Here is a 20,821-nt window from a genome sequence, read left to right on the forward strand (position 1 = left end):
GGTGGTATGAGCAGAATAACCTAGAGAAGTTTAATGGCTAATTCTGCTATATATCAACTTTTAATACGTTTTGTGAGCAGCTTGGTGCTAAAATACAGTTGTTTGGTGTTATAAACATCAATAGATTACATCACATAATTATTATAATTCAAACAAGCACATTTGTATTCTTACTTCTCTCAAAACTTTAAATACTATGGAATAATAGTAAATTCAGCACATGCGCTTGCAAGGAATTGCTTTTAACTGGAAGTAGGTATTGCTAAGAATATTCTAGTCTAAAAAAATTGTGTGATGATGGGTTAACAGTCTGATGAATGCTTTGATGAAGGCCACAAAGTAAATCCTCTTTGTTTTTTAATATGAGCATACTCTATTTCCTTACAAAGAGCACTCAAGAATTTTATCGAAAAATTTGTTTGCTTTCATATTACATGTATTCCAATATTAATGTCTAAAACTGTTATTGTTGTTATTCATCTTTTTTAAGAATTACAAAGAAGTAAATAAAGACATGAATGATCCTAATAAGCTCTTTTTAGGATTTAGATTAAAAATTAGAAATAAAATATAAATATGTGCAGAATTTTGAAAGACTCAATTTTCATCTCATAATAAATATTTTAAATTAGACATAATTGACATGGTAGTCTTATGTTTTAATTTAGTTTCCTGCTTATTTGAAGCATTTTCATTACTATGTTGTAGATATTTTTAATACAGGCACTCTAATGGTGATGTAGAATGAAAATATAACTATTACTGTTGCAGGAATCCTTTTAGAATCTACTATTTTGACAAAGTTTTTTAAGTTTGGTTGGTTTTGTTTGGTTGGATTTTTTTTGTCTGGAGAGCCCTCCCCCACAAAGAGTCCGCCTGTTTTCCTTTCCCCTGAACCTGCTGTGAAAGTATAATTCCATATGAAGTATAAAGAAGTACAGATTTATTCTAGCAAGCTGCTGTACAATAAGCATTTTGAAGTTCAGTTTTTATCTTTTACTGTATTAGTTTTATTATCCCTGTGACTCCTGAAAAGGAAAAAAAAGTGTTCTGTTAACAAGTAAAAAGTGTTTGGGAGCATGCAAAGTCACTTGGAGTTATACTTTTCTTTGTATCTTAATTGCCAGTCCCACAGCTGTGCTCTGTTAAAGCATCTATTGACTTCAGTGGTGCCAATATTTCAAGGCCAGATTTTCTTAGAAGTGCAACTCAGTACAGGTCAAGGTAGCAACACTGAACATTCAGAGCTTAGTTAACTATTCTGTTGATAGTCTAGCAGGAAAGAATAATTTCCTTTATTATGTGGCTATATGGTCTCTGCAGGACTAGCAGGAGTACAGTACATCTGTATGTGTCTCTGAATACAGAAGCCAAGCAAATGCCCACAGCAAGAATTTACTGGTTTATATTGAGCAGTCACCTTTTCAGATCAAGTAAGAAGCTGAGAAGGAAATACTTTTCTGTGTAACAGTGCAAATATTGCTAGTGTTCAATTATGAATTCTGAAGCCTGTGATCATTTGGTCACCTACTGTTTGAAGCAGCATCGGAAAAATAAATACCTTTGGTTTAGAAGTCAATCTAAAATTTGGAATAAAAATGTCCTTTTCTTGAGGGGTTGACTTTCTGAAGCAAACACAAAAATGTCTGGTGAAAAAACATTCAACATTAAATGCTGTGTTAGAACATCAGATACTTTTGATAAAAGCAAAGGAAAAAGTCTTCCTAAATAAAATGTTTTGCAGCTGTAACATTCAACTATAGTAAAAGAGGCCTCAGTTCTGTATGAATGCCTGGGTAGTCATAGTGGGGCTAATCAATATCTACTTTTAAGGCTGTTCTGTTTAAGAAGACAAATTAAGTAGCTGTAGCAGGATTTGTGTCAGCATTCTGGACCCTGCAGTAAGAAAGGTCTTTTACCCCATTCATCCATTCTGTTGTTTATTGTAGCACTTTTATGTAGTCTCAACAGAAAAAAATTCAGTGGCTTATGTTAAAAATAGTATTTCAAAGGTGAATGACAGATGTCCAGGAAGACTTATATAACGTCCATTTCATTTAAGGGGGCTAGAGCACCTCCCATATGAAGACAGGCTGAGAGAGTTGGGACTGTTCAGCCTGGAGAAGGGAATGATGCATTGTGACCTCGTAGCAGCCTGTCAGTATCTGAAGGGGGCCTGTAAGGATGCTGGAGAGGGACTCTTCGTCAGGGACTGTAGTGACAAAACAAGGGGCAATGGGTTCAAACTTAAACGGGAGATTCAGGTTAGCAATAAGAAAGAAATTTTTTATTGTGAAAGTGTTGAGGCACTGAACAGGCTGCCCAAGGAAGTTGTGAATGCTCCATCCATGGCAGTGTTCAAGGCCAGGCTGGATGGAGTCTTGAGCAATCTAGTCTAGTTGGAGGTGTCTCTGCCCATGGCAGGGGTTTGGAACTAGATGATCTTAAGGTCCTTTCCAACCCTAACTATTCTATAATTCTGTGATTCTATGATTTCCTGATCAGAAAACAAGCTCAGGGAACCCAGTAGATTAGAGAGAGGAAGAGAGAGCACAAAATTACTGAGCAATCCTGTAAGAAAAACCCAACAGAATTATGCCAGTTAATATGAGCTGGAAAAACTGTCCCTTAGTTTTGTAGAAGAAAAGAAATAAATGACAATATAATCATGAAAGCAAACCAGAATTATGTATTCATGTATTTTAAAAATCTCCAGCATAGCACTGCAGCAATATAGATGCAGAAGATTAGGTATTTAAAGTTGTTTTACTTATGGGTAGACAGAAAGTTCATAGAGAAGAAAGACTCAAAAAACCAAACAAACAAAAAAAAAAAGCTAGTCCTTAGAGAACTAAAATAGATGGGCACGCTTTTTATTTCATTTCCAACTAGGTCGTTTTCTTCTTCTTTAAAATTACTTTGCTATAGAAAATTGTTGGGTCTTCTGTGACCCCGATTAAAATTTAATTATATTTATATTTGAGTCTTTCATTTATAGCTATGCTTATTTTAGTATTTGAGTAATGGTTTTATGAATCCATATGTCCTTCTGTATAGTTCCTGCTTTTTTGTGGAAGGGGAATGGCTTTGTTTATGAAGCTGTTTTCTTGAGCAATCATTTGCTGTCAGTCAAAACTAACAATAAAAATTCACAATTGTTCTGATTTTTCATTAGATTTCAGGGAAATCCACAGAGATCATGGCTTAATTTTATTTTCCAGAACAATAAACCAAAGTACTATGTAATTCCCTCATGGTATACAGCCTTACAGTTTTTTCTCGTGCTGCATGTATATAGTTCCCAGTTAGCATTAAATGAAATTATATATGTGTAGCAGAGGACACTGGATCCTTTAATATGGTTTTAGGTGTAAGTATTTTGGAAAGAGAAAAAGGTATCTATCTTTGAAATTGAGAAAGCTGTAATAGTTGTCGTAAGGTGGAAATTGTGAAAATCCTTTTATAACATACCACATTATATTGCCTTTATTTTTTTATTTTTTCTTTTTGGGAACCAGGCTTAGTGCTTAGTCCTGGAAGATTTAAAATTAAGTTCAGATTATATAAGTAAATGAGCTTTGTTTTAAATCTTTTGACGATGAATAGGAAACATTACATGAACAGGAAGTGTAGTGAAAGTTACTGTGTAGTCATTGCTCCTTGATTAACAAGAATGATAAATTGTTAGAACGAAACCCACTAAACCCCTTCCTATACAAACACCCAGTAGGTAAAAGTGTTACTTGTGGAATAGTGAAGAGATGGCCTTACACTTTTAATTCTTGTCTCATTTTCTGAAGCTTCTCTGTTGCATGTTTCGAAGTGCTAAAGGTTCTCAGGAGCTGAAATAAAGGATTCACTGGTAAGGAGACTAGAGAGCAAGGACTGTATTTTGTAGTACTTCTCTATCATAAAGGTCTCCAATAAATTAAAATATAAAAATCAGACTAGCAGAGAAGAAAACATATTAAGTAGTGTACTGGGTTTTGGTAGTTCCTGATTAAGATCTTTTGTGGAATTCAGTCTTTAATGTGGCTCTTTAGTGCAGGAATCTTTTTTCCTGTGTTAAAACAGGTATGAATCATAAATATGCCATTTTTAATTTAGCAGGTCGTGATCATGTCAGTATATCTATACAACTTAGTAGCTGTTGACATGAATCTGACCCCTTTTGCAGTAATTCATTGAGATAAGTGCCTTTTCTAGGTTGGTGTCTGAAGCATGCAGTTTTGGAGGGGACAGCTGGGCTTTTGATAAACACCACCAATGAAATGGAAGGAACAACTCACTCTAGCTTGATGTTTGTGCTATGATAAAGAACAAGGTGGTTCAGTTAGCTACATAGGGACAGGAGGGAAGAATTCAAAAAAGAAAGCCTGATGACTTTTGGTCAAGCTGTCAAGAAATTCTTGTGTTGTTCAGTTTGCAGCTTTCTGAAATGGACACTAATGGGCATTCACATTGTCAGATATGCCAGCAAGGATTTGCTTTCTGCCAGCAATGGCAGTGATGTTTGGACAGAGTTTGAGATAATTGTAGGCATGTATATAATTATGTAAGTGAGGCATATTTGTCTTATGCCACAGCAGAGCCAAGAAAGTATTTAGCAGGCAGTAAGTGAAAGAAGGTCAAGGAGAGGGTTATTGTTCTTGACATTGATGTGTTCTTCGTTGTACAGCATAGCAGAAGCTGAGCTCTGAAGAGCATGCACTGAGCAATACTTGTCCTTTTTTGATTGCTCGGATTTGACATTTAACATTATTTCCCTTTATTACTCACTGTCCACATACAATCTAGTTTAATGTATTTCAGAGTCTCTGAATATTTCAGTTCTCTAGTTTTTCCCCAGAAAACAGTTTGTTTGCTTTCTCTCAAGCATTCTTCAGATTTTTGGACTAGTTCTAAACCAAACTAGTTATCTAGCTAAATTAGGCTAGTTATGTAATGATGGGAGTTGAGGATTCAGAGTAGTATTTGACTCTGTTTCCAACTTTATCTTTGTTTTTCAGGACATAATATTGCTTCTTAATGTCAGGTATGTCAGAGAAGTGAATTATGAGTGGGTTTTGCACAGTGTTTTGTGATACTCTGATACAATATTCTGTATTATAAATTGCATCATCAGACCAAAGCAGTAGTACATACAAAGTATTTCACAAAGGATAAGCAGCTAGCAGAAAGTTTCTATGAAGTTATTAGAATCTGTGAAAGATAAAATACATAGTGTAATACCATATCTAATAGTTGCACAGAAAATTACTTTGAAGATTTTCATTTGATCACGGTCTGTTTAAATTCTGTATGCTATTTAACTAATGATAGAGCTATGTTACAAGCACATTATTAATATTGCAATGCAATCACTGTTATAAAACTGTATTTGGGTCTCAGAAAAATCTGCAAAAGTAATTTTATTCATACCGATCTAAGACTGCAGGCCTGTAACTCTCAACACACATGGATGCTGAGTTCAACCAAAATACAAATTTCTTGAAGATAGGAGGTGAACCACAGGTTTATGTTCACAGAATTCAGCAAGTACATTGCTATCTATAGGCAATTTAGTCACAGTGTCCTTGTTGAGTGCTTATTTATTTAGTAATGGTGAGTTTGAAGCGTATCTTCTTTTCTGTTAAAGAGATAAGGGTAAGGAAATGCAGAAATAAGGCTTGATTCATGAACACAAATAAGGCTTAAGTTGTGTCTGAACACTGGATTCTGAAATTAGTAAACAGTCTAGATACTACAGTTTGAATTACTGAAATAAGATACTACCCTTCACATAATGGTGGAGTAAACAAGCAGTTTGTGTGGATGCGAATCACAGCTATTTAGTACCTATACTCAAAAAGATTTTCCAGATATGGATACATTTATCGTATTGCAGATTACAGAGTAGTTGACCAAAAGAATGATACTAGGAAACTGCAAAACCCCCAAAACTACTGAATTTAATGATGATATCCTCATGCCTATTTGCAACATTACCGTTCCACATAAAGACAACATCTGAAGTGCCTAATGGTCACTTGAAGTCACCATAAAATTATTGGAAAGTTGATGATATTAATAAAACATCAAAATTTGTAAATTCTTTGGTAGAAATGGCTGAAAGTCACTAAAGTACATTTAGATATTTTCCTAAGTGATACATTCCAGTACACAAAGGACCTGCTTCAGGAAGATTCTACAGCTTGCAACTGTTAAATAATTTTTATTTAAAAATTGTTATAATTAGAATAATTAGAAAATACTTAGTTTAGTAACTCTTGTATCTGTTGTTATGAAAGACTGCATTTCATACCTTGATAGCTATCACTCAGCATTAGAATGACTTGCCATTATTATTGTTCATTCCCAAAAAAAGTGAAATGTGGTAAGACTCAAGAGCACAGGAAAAAATGTACAGGATTGTGGAAACTATTTCCAGGAAAGAAAAAAATGGTTTGGAAATGACAATTTCAGGTGAAAGTATAAATGTATTTAGAACTTATTTGTGCTTCATTAGGAAAAAAGTATTTCCTTCAACTAAGCCTTGACCTGCAAAAAACTGACTGGGAATGGAGGAAGTGAGAAACTCAAAATTCTTATGTGTGTATTTAAGATTTGTAAGGTGTTATGTTTGAGTGATTAACAGTTTTAGGGCATAAAGTTAAAACCCTGTCTGTATCAAAATGCGAAAACAGCATTATCTGAAATAAAATTGTACTTCTGTAGGAAGACTGTGGTGTCTCAGTGAATAATATCAGATGTTGTTTCATGATGAGCCATCTGGAACAACAGAGTCCAAAATGTCAGATATCAGAGTAAAGCCAAATATCATGTAATTTCTGTACTAACCACTTTGTCAAGTTGCACTTACTGTCACCAAAGGATTAGATTTCGTAAGACAACAGCGAGAGTTGTAGCATTTAGTCAGTTGTTTTTTTCATACAAGTGAACTGAAGGACACACAATGTCACACTCAGGAAAGTATCATTTTTGTCTGATTTTTACAGAATTTTGTGCTACTAAATTCTGAAGACCTGTTCTCACACATTGTGAAAATAATTTCCATTATGTTCTGACTTCTATACATCATATTTTACTAAAATACAGCAATTACGTATTTATGTTTCAGTCGTAACTTTAATTAATCAATGACTTCACAATTAAGATTATACATTTGAAATTTATTTTTTACTGTAAGTAAAGTTTTTAATATTATAAGGGGAATGAGGTTCTATTTTCAAACTGTAAACCAGCAAATTCTGCTGTTTGCAAAGAAAATCTTAAAACCACAGAATTATTTGTTCTCATCTGCAGTGTCTCAAATGTCTTAGCTTAGATAGCAGAGATAATATTTAATTTTCAGTTGTACTAACAAACTCCTTAGGTAAGCAGTCAAGAAAAAAAAAGGTATATAGGCTCAAAAAAAAAAGCAGACGCTAATACTTGAGGTTGCCAAATTCAGAAAAAGACATTTGAAATTGTTAATCCTGGAGAGTTGTAAAACTAATCTGTTAGCTCACACCTGGGTTAAAGATATTTAAGAGCAGACTGTCCTGTCAAACCTATGGAATGATTTAGTTTTGGGTTAAGAATACTAAATTTCACATGCCTGAAATTTTTTACAGCCAATGAAGTTGTGTAAACGTAAGTAAATACGCTTGGCCTTTAGCTACTGTTCCAAAAGGCTCTACCACCTAACTTCAGTAGTTCTGTTCATTTATTCTTGAAAAGAGACATGCATAAAGGGTATCATTGAATCTTTCTCTAGAATTACCATATTACCATACTGGTTGAAGACAATAAAATGGCATAGTGTGTGATAGCAACATGACATAGTAATTAGTACAGTCACAGTATATAATCTTTGTATTTCAGTCACACAATTTGTATTCTGCAGGGCAGTTCCGAAACATTCTGTCTTTTAAACAAAATTTCAGTTTCCTCTTGAAATACATTTTTAATTAATGTTCTGTTAAAAAAAAATAAAAAATGCTGTGGATAGATTTTGTTACAGCAGGAAATACCAATGAAGAGCTGTTCTCCACTTACCTATTTTCTTTTTGTGTTTACTTTCCTTAGCTGTGGGCCTTGCTGCCTGTCCTGAACCAGTAATTCCTAGCAATGGGATCAAATCAGGAGATAGATACATGGTGAATGATGTTTTGTCATTTCAGTGTGAGCCAGGATATACATTACAGGTATTTCTTTCTTTCTTTTTTCTTAGATTAATACACTGTGGAATACTCGCAACAAAATGACCCACTCAAATCCCATTTTAACAAAGAGTCTGTAGTATGCCCATAGAGATGATTTAAGTAGAGCCTATGTGAGTACTCTCACATTATAAAGCTATGAACATGTAGCATATCTGGCCCTCAGTAAACCTCTGCTGGCAGATCTTGTCTTAGATTAACAGGCCATCAAACAGTAAAAAAACTTCAAAACGGACAAGGAAATAGCATGGTTAAAATGTTTTCTCTATAAAAATTCTCTAGTAGATTGTACTACTGTGCTCATTGAAACTGTACTGAGATTTCCCCATTTTTAAAAGTGGTTCCTCTAGGTGAAATTTTAACCACAGTTACATCATTGGATTTCATATTCTGCTCAGAAATTGTAGAATTTAGTTTCAGTACCAATTTTTATTCATGCTAAATCTACTCTTAAAAATCTTTTAAGGAAAGAAATAATCCAAATTAGTTTACAGATTGGGAATGTTCACTATTCACACTGGTTTAGTTTCCAATGGTAGACATGTTACCAAACTGCTGTTTGTAAATGTCACAGCACTGTGTATGTCTAAGATTTGAAGACTTTTTTCTTCCCTTATTTGTTCCTCTACTTTATTTATATATATTCCATCACCAGTGTGATACATTGAAAACACCAGAGTTCAGAATTTTGGGTGGTAATAGGTCCTACACAAGGCAATGTAAAAGCATATCACTGTATCAGGGAAAGCAAAGCATCACAACTTCTGCTCCAGAGAAGGAGAAAGACATGGCTCCTTATCTGATGTCTGCCAATTAATTCAGTGCTCCTTCAGCATGTATAAGCTTATTCTTTGATCTCAGTATTCCTTACCAGTCTCCTAAAATTCAGACAGGATTCAGACTGAACATCTTAGCTCTAGGCTGGCTGTGGAAACACCTGCACTTGAAAAATCTCTCCAGGTAAACAGCAATATGCTTACCTTTTCAGTCATATATTACGGATACAGGGTCAAGTCTTTTACCTAATCCATGCTCCTTAATAGCATGGATGTTAACAGCCTCTATCAGAACCATCCCATATCTATAGCAGAAAAGATTCTGTCATGCAAGTATCCTACTAATTGGAAAAAGATTCAATACTCCTGCACAATGAAGCCTACTCTACCCATCTCAGCACTTACTGGTCATTTAATGGTTCGAGGATTGTTTACAAGCCAGCTGATGGTTCTTAGATACACTGTTTAAATTTCTCTATTTCCAGCAAAGGAAAAATCTAATATTATTCTGAAAATACCTACTAGTTTAAAACCTCTATACTTAGGACTTTATTAACTTTATTCTTCCTATTCCACTTTTCCCTTATAGTATCTTTTGTAGGTAGCAGTCATGTCGGTAAGAAAATGAGATATTTGATATCATACTTCTATTACACAGTCCCTTTGAAAGCACTGTCATCAAACCTTGAATCCCAATTAGATTCTAACTTCATTTAAAGACTGCTAATGAACAATTAATCTTTTTCTATTTCAAAGTAACATTAAATTAAGTATATGATGAAATGCCATATTCTACTGATACATCTATGTTTCTATAGCCAAGACAAAGGTATGTGAACTGAAATTTGATCTCAGTGCTATTAATTTGTTAGAATGGAGTGCTGGCATACTTTTGGCCTAGGTGAAGTATCACAGTTCAATAATAATCACAAGCCAGAGAGTATTCCTGATAGACACTTCATTTTAGAGGTGAATTCAGAAGAAAAAAGCTGACTTAATGTTCTGGATCTATTTTTACTTAGGAAAAAAAAAAACCCACACAGAAATGTGAGTTCATAAATACAGTATTAGTATAAAACAGTTGTGTGTTTGTGAGGAAGATAACTGCATATGAACGATGTTAATTCTTAACTTCTATACATCATGTATATCACTGTGGCAAACCGCACAACATCTTTTATCTATATAAAGGTCTTTTCTGTTGTCCTTGAATATGAGTAACTGCACTTTTCTTTTTATACTTACAGGGATTCTATAATGAAATATTTTCTTAAAATTTCATAGCATATTGTTTCTTAACTGTATTTCTTACCTCTCTTTCCACACATACACAAATTGAATCTTAACCATGCAATTCGACATAAAAAAGCAATTTTCATGATCTTGTCTAAAATGTAAAACAAAAACCCTTTAATATCCAAATTCAATAGAGTTTGAATATTTTAAAAACATTAATGAGGATTTCTATGCTACATGAACTCTGCTGTAAGAAAGTGCATACACATGTATGTATAGTGTGTTACTCAGACAGGACGAGTAAAATGGCTCCACATTAAAAAAGAAATAATGAAAATGAGGTTCTGTGAGGCACAGTATGTTTGCTTTTCAACAAGTATAGATCAGCATAACTTTTTCAGTCTAGCTGTGAATTTACCCTCAGTCTTCAGAGAACATATTCACAGCTAGCAATAACAATCAGGTGTGGATTAGTTTATAATTGAGACTTACCAGAAAAGTCATAGAGCTCAAACTACTACCTGGAGATGCATAAGAAAGGTAATTGCTAGCTGTAGGATTAAGTGTCTCCCGCCAGGAGGGGACTTTAAAAGACTGAAATCAGAGTGTGCTCTTGTTGGGAAGAGGCTTGAAGCCAGAGGAATCAGTTCATTTTATTTTTCAAAAGATTTTTATAGGCCATTTTACTTTTTCCCTAACTGTGGTAGTTAAATTATGGCTTCCCCCTGACTCATATCAGAACATGCAATCATAGAAGACTAGGAAGAGAGAATAAAATAAATCAGGGAATATTGCATTAAGTAAATTATTCAAAATCTCATTTGTTTTGCAAGTAACTAAGACGATACAATAAGTGCATGAACCTTTTTCCGTTAAAAGAAAAAGGCTTCTTTTTAGAAGTCTTTTATTGAATTGTTATAAATTTGTAGTATTTTTATAAGAAAAGGACTAATTTAATTTTTCATAGTTTTAATGAAAGCTGATTTTTTTTCCCTTCCAGGCCATTTTTGGAAATGTTTCAGTTTGTCTTTCGGAAGCTGATTGCCTAAATATGCTTAACTAAATGTTTAATTTAAGTAGTTTATTCCATACAACTCCATATAGTTCCATATGAACTTTATTCAAGGTAGCATGTGTAGTTTCTTATTTGTAAACATACCGAATGATGTGGAAGTCATTTAATTAAGTGGATTTGCCTTTACTGCAGTTTACTTCTTCTATTATTTTTATTTTTAAATGAGAATTTGATTGCTATGGACAAGTAATATTTAAATAATTCTCATATTATATTAATAAAATGTGCTACCATACTAAATACTAGGTTCTTAATACACTTGATAAAAATAAACGAGAGGTTAAATGGCATATCGAAGTTTGTATATCCAAATGATTGAAACAGGAACTAAACCTTGCCCTCAGTCCCATGTCTCAATCTTTGTATCGGTGTCTTTCACTCCTGACAGTTTATTCAGTTTTACCATTCCAACAGCAGAACGCATAACCTGAGCTCCTCAGAGGACAGAGTTGATTAAAAAAAAGACTTGTTTGTGCTAATGTTAAGTTGTTATCTGCTTGAACTGTATCAGTGCAAGGAAAGCTGGGAGCATTTTGCAGTTGGTCCTGGGCAGCCACCCTAGAGTATGCAGGAATAGACTTTACAGGTTACAGCCATGTCATTTTTCTTGTTCTTGTGATGTTTCTTAAAAATAGGCAGAGTAAATGAAACATGACAGCTTAATAAGGAGGTTCTTGTACTTTTATAGCTGTCTGCCCAGATGTTGCATCTGTGCAGTGAGTCATGTTGTGAGGCCATGTGAGAGTTCAAGGCCTGCTGGTAACTGTGGATGACTGTCTTGGCATTGTCCACATCCATACCCTCTGTAGCAAGCAGATGGGTAACAAATTCCTCTCTGTGCCTGTACTGTTCACTCAGAGCAATAGCTGATTCACTCCAGATTGCAGTCTGAAAATGAACTGGAGTGAGAACCCTGGAATTGAAATAGGGAGTGAACCAGTTTGACCATATGAATGCACATTGTCAGCTGCTTCTGTCTTGTAACCAGACTTAAATTTAGTCTAAAACATAGAGAGCTTTTCAGGTTACCAAAGGAAGAGTGGTTTAAAACATTTATCCAGTAGAAAAATAAGAAGTATTTGAAAATAGAATTTAACAATTTCAAAAAAGTAATTATAATGCAGTTGGTTGATAAAAGAAAAGACAAAGATAAGACAATCCAGGAGGTTCTCTGTAGTTCTGACTTCATGAGAAGTCCCATAATGAGTATCTGTAATCTCATATTTTGCACTTTCCAAACAGGGTCGTTCTCATATTTCTTGTATGCCAGGAACAGTTCGACGCTGGAACTATCCATCTCCTCTCTGCATTGGTATGGATACATACTTTTTTCAGTGTGTTCTGACCATCACTCAGAAGAAACTCCTGACTTTGTCATGCCTATTGTTCCTTCACTTAATTCTGTTTAATTCAAAACTTTTTTGAGTTTCCATTTCTATCTGTGAAATACAGATTATTTTTTTTTCTTTATATATAGTGTATATGCTATTTAAAAAGAATATTATGAGAGGGGAAAGGAGAAAATCCGGATGTTTACCATTGTTTAGCTTGTCCCGAATACTCTGCTTTGATTCAAACTTAATCTTCAGACGGGAGAGGAAGTTAACGCATTCCTATTGCAGCATGCTCAGCTTAGAGAAACTTCTCAAGAACAAGCCAGGTCATGCAGGGAGTCTAGGAAACTTCTCAAAGAAGCAGGCAATCTATATGCAGCAGAAAGGAGCTCTGAAGTCAAACCTTCAGGGCTTATGGAATGAAAGAGCTATAGGGAACCAGAGAAGGCTGGCTCTTTTCATCTGAGAAGGCTGTTAAACAATGCTGAGTAAAAAGGCAAAGCTATAAAATATTTCCCCTTCAAGGCCACCAAGACCTTACCCAGCAGATGTGAGTTTTCCCTATGTAGAAAATAATCTTGTTCTGTTGCATTGTTTCGTGATTAAATAAAGTTTAAGAGAGTTAAGTTTCTGGTGTCGTTTTGCATGCGCAAGAAAAAGCAGGAATAGAGGAGAAAGAAGCACAGGTCCATCATAACATTCTGTCACTTCAGCTTTGAAATACGTTCTTCAGTGAATGCTTTTAACTTCTATATTCAGTCAGCAAAAGCTGTGCCTTTTAGCTTCATATCTAAGAGGAATTTAAAAGATTGGAATGATATTGAGCAATTTAATGTCAAATGGTTTTAAAGATTCCTTGTCAAGTTGGGCCTATATATTATATTGTTCTGTCAACTTCCACAGAAGCAGTCACTTCAGATTAATATGAAAGCAGTGCAGTTGCTTCAAATCAGTTTTAGAAATGGAAAATCTATTCAGGAAGGTGTATTTTGGGATTTGGCTGGCTAATGGGGGTTGGGCTAATCTTATGTTTTACCTTTTCTATTAAGTATAGTTCCTATTCAAAAACTATGCTTTGGGGTTTTTTGTGGGTTTTTTTGTTTGGTTTGTTGGCTTGGTTTTTGTTTTGGGGATGGGTTGGGTTTTTTGTTTTGGTTTGGTTTGTTTGTGGGGTTTTTTTGTTTGGTTGGGGTTTTTTTCCCCCCTTCAGTTCATGAAATGTTGCTATCCTGGAAGCTAAAATACCCCCAAAAAAAAGAAACAAGTCCCTAAAACATGATCCCACCGCCACCACTCCTACCCTTTAAAATGTTGATTTTTCTAGAAATGCAAACCAAAGTCTGTTGGTTTCACTAAATAATATGTTTAGCATTGAAGGGAGATAGATATATCTGAGAAGTTCGATACTGATTTCTTAGCTTTTTAGTGCAGTTCTTCCTATTTTGATTCAATTTCTTGTGTGGTCTAACCAGTATATTATTTTAATTTTTTTCAGTACAATTATCATAATGTACAGTAAAAAGTAGTGCAATTCTGTTACAAGATCATACATCCCTTTAATACTTGGCATGAAAACTCGTAGTCTTTAACATAATGATTCCTCAAATAATAAATATACATTACAAGTTTTTAATTTGATTTCTTGATGTTCCTCCTAGTGAAAGTGTCCTAGTGAAAGTGTAACTAGTGTTGTCCTAATGAAAGTGTAAATTCTGCCACTTCTTTACAAGTTGCTTCACCTACTTATAATTCAGCTCTATGTCATCCTAAATGATGCAAATGGCTTTTCAGTTTTCAAACACATGAATTGGCTGAAGAAAAGCATACAGATAGTAAGCAAATTATTATTTTTTTTTTCTCCTTCATGAGGAATGTCTTGACTGGGAAAAGTTCACTGCTCTGGGGGCATGGGGAGAAACTGGAAAATCTTTTATTCAATTAATTGTATATTAAGAAATAATATTATTAAAAGATACATGACTTTCTTTTTATTTTTAATAGCTAAATGTGGTGGAACACTTACAAGCATGGGTGGTGTGATCCTGAGCCCAGGTTTTCCTGGAAATTACCCTAGTAACTTAGATTGTACATGGAAAATTTTATTGCCTATTGGATATGGTAAGTAAACTTTCTTTTAAGGAACAATTATTTATAATCACGAGATTTAAATATATATAAGAATATTTTAAATTCCACCATGAAATAGGTTTTATCCAGTGAATTGGTTTAAAAATGGTTGGCAATTTAAAAATACATCTTTGTCAAAGCGGCTTGTTATTTGTAAAACTCAGCCTGACTCAGAAACTGATTTCAGAGCAAACGAAATCTGCTGCTTGAAGACATCAGATGAAGCAGATAATGTAACTTCTAAATTAATTATTGGTCTTCTGTTTAATGTCTTTTCATTGTTCCCCAAGTGACTTTCAAATAGTATTTCTTATGTTCTATGAAGATGGACAGAACCTTATTTCTAGCACTGTGAATTTGATTGAAAACATTCTAAAAATGTATTTCAAATCCCAGGTAACAGTTGCCAACTTAGAAATTTTCTAGGTTTGCCTTAAGAATATTGTCATACAGAAAATACCTTTACAATAAATAATAATTAGGTTGATAAGGTAGTCATGGATGATAAGGGATCTGTTAGTGCAAGTATAAAACACAGTCTTCTATCATTATTGGAAATAAGAAAGGAATAAGTTTTCTTGTGAAACATTATGCCCTATACTGTGAATTCAATGCTAGTAGTCAAATAAGAACTTCAATTTTAAAAGCTCATTATGAAATTCACTATACCCATCTCTGGAAATTAATTTATTTTCAATGCTTTCCATTTGCATTCATAAGAGGAATTTTCGTAGTAAGATGTACTACTATATATAGAGAGGGTATTTTACTAAATTAATCTGTAGAAATACTGTGCTGCTGTTCGTAAGAGCACCCTTTATCAGTGTGTGCCTGATCCACTGTAGTTATAAACAGCCTTGGTAGCCTTAGTTATCCTTACATCCTTAGGACCATCATAGACAGGACATCGTTGGCTAATATTGGCATTCTACAGCTACATTTGCAGAAAATGTAAATTACAAGCTACTGTTCTAGAGCGATGTCATCCTAATGAGGTTGCTACAATACTGCCTTTTAAAAACAGTCCTTCTTATTTCTCAGAGTTGCTCTTTTCCTTTCAGCTTTTCTATGTAGATGGTGTTTCATGAACTAGTTACACAAGAGTGTCTTGTATCCTATTATTATCCCTCTCACTTCTCAGAAAGACTGGTAATCCTACAAATAAAAAAGATTATGGTTATGTCTGGCAAGGTATAAGGCATTTATACCATCGATCTATCATTGCTTTCAAAAATAGTAGAAGAGGGTATTTTTTGTAGTGAAGTTGCTACAGGGATCTTTTTCCCAAAGTGTTTGTCAAATAATCCACAGATAGCAGGTTCAAAAAGTTTGATTTTTGTGATTTTTCACAGAGAACTTCCACTGCAAAATCTTGGATACTGTTTTAATCACAAGTATAAGCTTGTCTACCTAAGAGTTGTTTGTCTACATTCATTCTGTTGTATCAAAATAAATACATGAAGTCACTGAAAAATAGAAAATATTTCCAAAATTGAATAATGCTCCAGGATTTGTTTTGAAAGGATTTTAATGTGATGCTGAATGAGTTAGAGATTAGCACTGTGCACAAAAACTGATCAAGAGGACACTCATGAACATGTAATGATTGATTCAAATTCCATTGAAATAATTAACCTCACAGTGACTTCATCTCTCAGTAAGTATTCCTTTATTCCCATCCATTTATTCAAACTTTGCAACTGAATGAAGCCCATGATATTACTGACTTCGTGCATGCACACAGGTGTGCTTAAACAAAGTCCAACAATAAAATTGTGGGAGCTAAATGTGTCCCAGAGTCAAGTGCTCTCTTCATTACATGAAAATTTACTGATCATGTAAAAAAAGACGTTACTAAAATCCAAACATTGTAAATAGGTGGAAAGTACGTATTTTCAAGTGAGTTGTTGTGATTTTGCAATGATTTCAGGTAGCAGTTAATTGATTAGCATTTGTAAAAAAGATTAACTCAGCTTGGAATTCTCATTATTTAGAGTCTGTTCAAGTGAGAAAGGAAATCCTGTTGAGATTGGAGCAGGAAGTAGTATAATTATAGTTTGACTGGATAATGATTTATTTTCTGTAGCACTCAGTTTTATTCTGTATAATTTTATGTAAGAAGTTATTTAGTGTAGAAGACTTCTTCTTTGACATATCAAATTGACAATTGTGAGTTAAGGGTTGAGTGACACCTACAGTGTGTCCTCTAACTGAAATTAACATCTTTGAAAAACCTTTAGGTAAAATACATGTTTATGTTCGTGTTTAAAATGTGGTTATTTTAGACAGTTAATTTTTTTTTAAGTAACTGGTAAACCTAGTTTTTACTTTCAAAATACAGATTTTTCTATACTGAATATTTACAGCTAGTTGTATAAATTCCCTCTCAGTAGTTAAATAAGGATGATTCGATTTTAAAGATATTCTGTGGCTCAGAAGAGGCTATTTCAGAACAGTAGGCTACTTTTACTTAAATAGCTAAACACTGACTTGGGATCTATATAGATACATCAGTTACAATGATCTGCTTGTCACTTTGGTAACTTAAGTATAATATCAAGTGGCTGCTCAATTCTTTAGAATTCTATGCTGCTGACATCCAGCATAATCACTAAATGCTGATACTAGTAGGAATCACTAAACGCTGATACTGAAGTCAAGATATTTCCAAGCTGCTTGGTGTCCTACTTTGTCTTAAATTCTGAGAGCGTTGTAAAATTAGTGACTTCACTCAAGTCAGACTAACCGTGTCAGACATCATTCAAGAGATGGCTGTTATTGAGACTTCAATATGTTCTGTGTATGTCTCTCTTATTTATAGCGTTGGAATAAGTTTTCTGATACAGCATCTGAAATACTTGTTTTTATATCTTGCACTCTGCGTAGGTCAGAGAAGGAGCTAGAGCTATTCCCTATTCTTACGAGTGCTCTATAACAACCACTTTATCTGGTAACTTATTTAGTTTCTCCTGTAAAGGGAAAAAAAATATAAAAAAGTCTCTTATACACAAGGGATATCAAACCACAGAGGCAAAGAAATGAGCTGTAGAGCAATACTGAGTTAATGACTTACCCTGGTGATTAATCTATAAAGTACTCTCCTGGAATGACAAATATGTTCTACTGCTAAGTAAGAATGTCAAGCAGAGAGTTAATTCATTGAATATTTTACACTGCTTTGTTAGCTCATTCAGTAATTCTGTTTGATTCCATTCCGGCTAATTCATTACAGTCTAGCAGAGTGAGGTTAGGCCCAAGCAGTGCAGCTGAAAGTTACGTGGTACTTCTTGGCTTTCAAACCAGGGGTTTGCTCCCCATCTCTCTTTTGATATTATATACACACATAGTTTGAGAAGCCTGAATTCCAAGTCCTTAGTCCACATGAAGCAGTGCCAGAACTTAAAAATGGCTCTTCTCATGGAATTATGCTTACACTTCCAACTGTTCAACATTTTGGGAGTCATCTCTCTCCCTTTCATTTTGTGAGAAGTGCGTGGTTCAGCCACCTGACTTCCAGAGAGGGATTGTGGTCAATGATCCTGAGTAAGTACCTGTCACCATCCTGGAGTTCAGTGCATTTTGTAGAGCTGCATACAGAGTAGAATGGCTCTAAAGACACAGTGGTCCAAGCTGGAGGGAAGAGGAGGCACATATGGGTGACATGGGTCAGGAAAAACAAGGTGAAGTAAATAGCTGAAGCTAGGTAAGTGAACTTCTGCCTCTGAAAAGTCACTCTGTTAGTAATCTTCCTGGGTACTGAGCTGATCCTGAGCTTTTGTTAGAGACCTGGCCCAGCAGCAGTAAAGTTCTTGAGTCCTGACCATGCCATGACACAGCAGGGTTTGTGATGTGCCCGTCCCTTGCGTGTTTCTGTTGGCTGGTTTACGAGCCTGGTAAATATCTGGTTGTTGACTTTGTGACTTCCTTTAGTTGGTCCCTTCATGGGTGGTTATGATATTTATTGGGTACCAAAAAATTAGAAGCTCCAACTCTTGCAATACTTGGTGGCTATTTCATTAATTTCGGCATTGCACTCTGAATGGTGGCTAAAATATAAATACAATGCCTATAACTTTTTTTTTTTAATTTGCATGCCATAGCATTAAGCAGCATAGAATCATAGAATTGTTTGCACTGGAAGGGACCTTAAAGGATCTTGATTTTTCTTTCCTTCTCAATGCTGCAGGTGCACACATTCAATTTCTGAATTTCTCTACTGAAGCAAATCATGATTTCCTTGAAATACAGAATGGGCCTTACCACACCAGCTCTATGATTGGACAGTTCAGTGGAATGGAACTTCCATCACCCTTGCTAAGTACTACTCATGAAACACTTGTACATTTTTACAGTGACCACTCAGAAAACAGGCAAGGATTTAAGCTGACATACCAAGGTAAGTAGGAACTAGCACATGAACTTTGCAGTTAAATAGGAAACACAAAAAGTTAATTTTAAAAAAAAATATTATACATATAAGAAATAGCATTTTTAAATCTGTTTAATCCATATGTTGAAGTTTTTTTCTACTGAAATTGTGTTGAATTGGTATCTTTATTTTACTGGTGTAAAAACCTGAAGCCAAAGTGATGTCATTTGCCAAAGGTCACAAAGTTGCTAGCCCTTTCCGTCCCTTTAATGTGTACTGTTACTGGATAATATTGCTAATATTCACTGTGTTGTTTATTTGTTCTTCTCCTTTCTTCCCTGTTAGAAATCTTGTTTTCCTTTCAGTCAGTCATATGTCAAATCAATCTTAGCCTGTTTTGCTTGGATGACGGGACTTAGACTCTTGTGATGTCTGACTGTCATGCTTCTTGATATACTTCTGTTATGCAATTTTGAAAGCATTGGCAAATTTCTGTCAAATTTCACAGTTCCTAGAAATATATGCAAAGCAATATTAGTAACATGGATGAGAGAGTCCTGAAATGGTGCCCTATTGAGAGGAAAGATGCAGCATTACTCCATAGATACTGATGCAGTTTGGATTGTTGGCTACCCCATTGGAATATTCCTTGTCACAACTTGTTTAAATACACATTGTGTCTTGCCTAACTGTTATTCATGGGATATAGATGTGTGAGGGAGATAAAATATGAGAAGCTGGCATGGGTGTCACATGCAAAATCTTCTATGCGAAAAAGGAAGCATATCATATATAGAAAGCTAAGAATTTCTTTTTAGTCAGTAAAGTTGTCCAAGTCAGTTAACACAGAATAAAATCATAAGCAATGTAGTTGAAATTGTTATGCAAAACCTTCCTCATTTCTTTTGTATTTTGTTCACCTTCCTGGTGCTTTTATAGAGCCTAACACAACAGCTTCTGTCTTTTTCTTGTAGAACTGGAGAGGCAGCCATCAGTATCCCAAGCTCTTTGCTGCGAAACATATGATGTTCATGATAGCCATTTCTTACTTTTAAGTCTTGAGTTCCACTTCAGTTACTTATTTTTATATTTTTCTTACCACAGTCTGCTTCTTACAGGTTCGCAGCCAAACTTTGAAAGTTGTTTTCCTCAGCTTCAATTACTATAAAGGTCTATTGATAGTTAAGCAGTGACTGCCAGGGCTTGACAGGCCTTTAGCATAGATGGTATTTGCAGAGCATAACCTGAAACATGTTAGGTAGTAGTCACTTGGCTACTAGCAATTGTTAAAATTGGCTAAAACCAGCTCAGGACAAGGTAAGTCCAGACATATCTGAGATCTGAAGCCAACTATATCCTGGGCTGCATCAAAAGAAGCATGACCAGCAGGTCAAAGGAGGTGATCCTGCCCCTATACTCTGCTCTTGTGAGACCTCACTTGGAGTATTGTGTGCAGTTCTGGTGTCCTCAACATAAAAAGGATATGGAGCTGTTGGAGCAAGTCCAGAGGAGGGCCACAAGGATGATAAGAGGACTGGAGCACCTCCCGTATGTAGACAGGCTGAGAAAGTTGGGGCTGTTCAGCCAGGAGAAGAGAAGGCTGCGTGGAGACCACATAGCAACCTTCCAGTATCTGAAGGGGGCCTATAAGGATGTTGGGGAGGGACTCTTCATTAGGGACTCTAGTGGTAGGACAAGGG

At 35.0% G+C, this 20,821-nt stretch overlaps 1 protein-coding gene across 1 annotated transcript in view; it reads left to right on the plus strand.

The window, feature by feature from the left end:
* LOC104410230 (CUB and sushi domain-containing protein 1-like) overlaps positions 1 to 19,148 on the plus strand; it is a gene marked incomplete at both ends in the record, with an annotated part of 119,333 nt that extends 100,185 nt beyond the window's left edge. The window contains 4 exons of the mRNA XM_010020338.1: positions 8,071 to 8,189; positions 12,534 to 12,603; positions 14,627 to 14,743; positions 18,939 to 19,148. Of these exons, the coding sequence (XP_010018640.1) occupies positions 8,071 to 8,189; positions 12,534 to 12,603; positions 14,627 to 14,743; positions 18,939 to 19,148 (516 nt within the window). The remainder of the gene's footprint in view (positions 1 to 8,070; positions 8,190 to 12,533; positions 12,604 to 14,626; positions 14,744 to 18,938) is intronic.
* Between the last annotated feature and the right edge of the window lie 1,673 nt (positions 19,149 to 20,821).

Source organism: Nestor notabilis, unplaced genomic scaffold (genome assembly GCF_000696875.1).
Source record: "Nestor notabilis isolate BGI_N333 unplaced genomic scaffold, ASM69687v1 scaffold3578, whole genome shotgun sequence".
In the NCBI taxonomy this organism is placed as follows: Eukaryota; Metazoa; Chordata; class Aves; order Psittaciformes; family Psittacidae; genus Nestor; species Nestor notabilis.